Below are 2,792 nucleotides of genomic sequence, written 5' to 3' on the forward strand. Positions count from 1 at the left end.
TAAAAAAAATATTGTCATCCTACGCCTCAATTTGCTAGTCGATTTCATAAATTTATAATTGAGTCACTTGATACAATTAGCAATACTCTCATTGGAGAATTAAGCTACTTCATTGAAGGATTGTCGAGTCTATATATTCAATTAGTTTCCTTTTTATCCTAAAACAGTTTTAAAATAGGAATGAAATAGAAAAGAAAATGGACACTAGCTAACAACTAAAGTTGAAAGAAGCTATGGCTTTTACTATTTTGCCTTACTAGCATTAATTTTAGATTAATACAAGTTATGTCCATTACCAATATTTATGGAATATTAGAATAAACAATAGTTACTATGTAAGTATATGTGACAATAATATTTCTGCCTATTATATGCCCCCAAAAGATTAAGATGTCCAATGTCAAAATAGCCCTTCTCCGGGTACCTTGAATTGCCACAATCCATCCATGTTCCATAATGAACCACTTGTCATCTCATCATTGACCCAATTAGCTTCTGCCATCTGGCCATTCGAGTTGGAAAACTCGAAACAGTTGCTAGTACTAATGTTTCCATAGAAGTCATCATTGAAGACCATCTCATTGTTATGAGATTCAAAGAGTTGAATTTCAGATGAATCTAATACCGAAGTGCTTGTCATAGGACTTCTAACACTTACAATGTCTTCTAGGAGATGTTGAGGTGTAACACTAGTTTTTCTCGATTCCACTGTCGAAGTTGTGAGAAAAATTGACGATGGTGGTGGTGGGAGTGTTGGAGAAGTAGATTGTTCAATCTTTTCCATCAATCTTGGAACATAAACACTTGTAATTGTTTCGAGAAATTTATTTTTGTCAGACTCACTCTTTAGCTGTCGAGCATGTTTTTGTACTCGTGTTCTCCAGTAATTTTTAATCTCGTTATCAGTTCGTCCGGGTAGATGTCGCGCAATCTTTGACCAACTATGACACACACAAGTATTTTATCATTTTCATTGAAAAATAGGAAAAAAACAAATTCTTTTATTGAATTAGAAAAAAAGAGTGGTTATTTGTTAAATACCTATTACCCCACATTGAATGGAGTTCAAGAATCAAGAGCTGCTCTTGTAAAGTAAGATTTCCTCTCTTAATATCCGGTTTCAAATAATTCAACCATCTCAATCTGCAGCTCTTTCCGGTTCTCTTCAATCCTATAAAATTTTGAGCATTAGGAGAAATATATGATTAACTAGATCAAATGAAATGTAAACATACCGGCACATTTGGCCAAGGAATTCCAGCGTCCTTCACCATGGCAAGCTATATACTGCATGAGAAGCTTGTCTTCTTCAGGACTCCACTGCCCTCTTCGCAGCTCGATTTCTCCTCCATTAATGGAGCTAGAGTCACTACTCTGTGTTTGGTTCAGCATGGCTTTATTTCCTCGGTGGAGAAGAATGGATGGGGATGCAGACTTTCTATATCTTCTCTTTAAATGCTCTCATAGGCAAGTTGTGAAAATGAAGCAAATTCTTATTTATATATATAGAAACTTTTTAACAATAGAATATAATCATAAAATAAAGAAGCCCACGTGGGAATCATGTTAACAAAAACTTGGGAAGTCTTCATTTATAAACTACTCTAAAAGAAAAGATTTAAAATGAAAACATAGTAATGAATATAAATGTTTTTACATGACCAAATTGTACCGAAAAATCCTCCCAATTAAATTGGTATTTTTTCGCGATCCAGCTAAAATAGTATCCTCGCACCACCGACTGGATAGATTCTCAGCTCAGACAAGTCTTTCGTCGGAAAAGATGTATTGCATATATAGAGATTTGTAAGGAAAGTTCTCCAGATTTATCAAAATTGAATTTTTTTAGTGTCTTGAGAAAATAATATTTGTGTAGTTGTAAGTTTCTTTTCCTATGCTTGATAATCACAAATGTGTTGGTATATTTTGAAGTGATATTTGAATAATTTATGATAATTTGTACTGAATTAGTATTATTTTGTTTTATGGGTTTCACCTTTTAGTTGCAAACTTTGTGACTAAATTATCAACAAAAATGAGTTTTATCCTTTAAAAAAGTTAGTGTTAATTAGTAGACTAACTATATACATATAGTAATATTTTTTTTTTAAAATCAACTGAAAAAGAAATTGAACCATTTCATTAAGGTATATATATTTTGCTAATAGCACATAAATTATAGTGAAACCCTATAAAAATCAGCTTAATACAAAGACATGTGCAACATAATTTAGGTTTGATTTCATGTGAATATTATTATAATCATTGGATCACTAATTCATTGACTAAAATATCCTTATTTTAATTAAATTTCAAACAAAAAAATATGTTCTAATAATTAAACCAATTAAAAACATAAAAAACCTATTCTTTTTATCGGACAAATTTAAAATAAAAACCCAAAAAATTCAAGATCATACAAGCTCTTATTGTCAAAGTCAAATAAAACAGTTGTCAACATTTTTTTTTTTTTTTAAATTGAGACTTTTCTTTTAGTAGAAAACCAAACCAATTACATTTCAAATTATATAATATGTAAGTTTAAACTTAAACAATTACATCTACTTAATTGGAAAAAAAATATCAAGAAAAACAAACATAAGGAATTGACTGATGCATATTAAATTGTTGTTGAGTGACTTCAATAAGATGATAATTCAGGCTATCAAAGTTTTCCTTTTTATCATTTGTACATGGCGGCCACTATCAGTCAAATCAAATCAAGTGATCAGCTCATACTGGTTTAATTGGACCCTCAAAAGATAGTATCATGCACATGGGTTTAAACAATC

General features: G+C 30.8%; 1 protein-coding gene across 1 annotated transcript; it reads right to left on the minus strand.

The window, feature by feature from the left end:
* Nucleotides 1–346: 346 nt before the first annotated feature.
* On the minus strand, nucleotides 347–1,392 carry LOC124910425 (transcription factor MYB62-like). Its single transcript, XM_047451064.1, has 3 exons — nucleotides 1,236–1,392; nucleotides 1,042–1,171; nucleotides 347–941 (listed from the first exon to the last, which is right to left on the minus strand). The coding sequence occupies exons 1-3, from the start codon at nucleotides 1,390–1,392 to the stop codon at nucleotides 401–403; spliced, it is 828 nt and encodes a 275-aa protein (XP_047307020.1). The 3' UTR covers nucleotides 347–400.
* Nucleotides 1,393–2,792: the final 1,400 nt, after the last annotated feature.

The sequence above is a fragment of the Impatiens glandulifera genome, chromosome 7, assembly GCF_907164915.1.
Source record: "Impatiens glandulifera chromosome 7, dImpGla2.1, whole genome shotgun sequence".
In the NCBI taxonomy this organism is placed as follows: domain Eukaryota; kingdom Viridiplantae; phylum Streptophyta; class Magnoliopsida; order Ericales; family Balsaminaceae; genus Impatiens; species Impatiens glandulifera.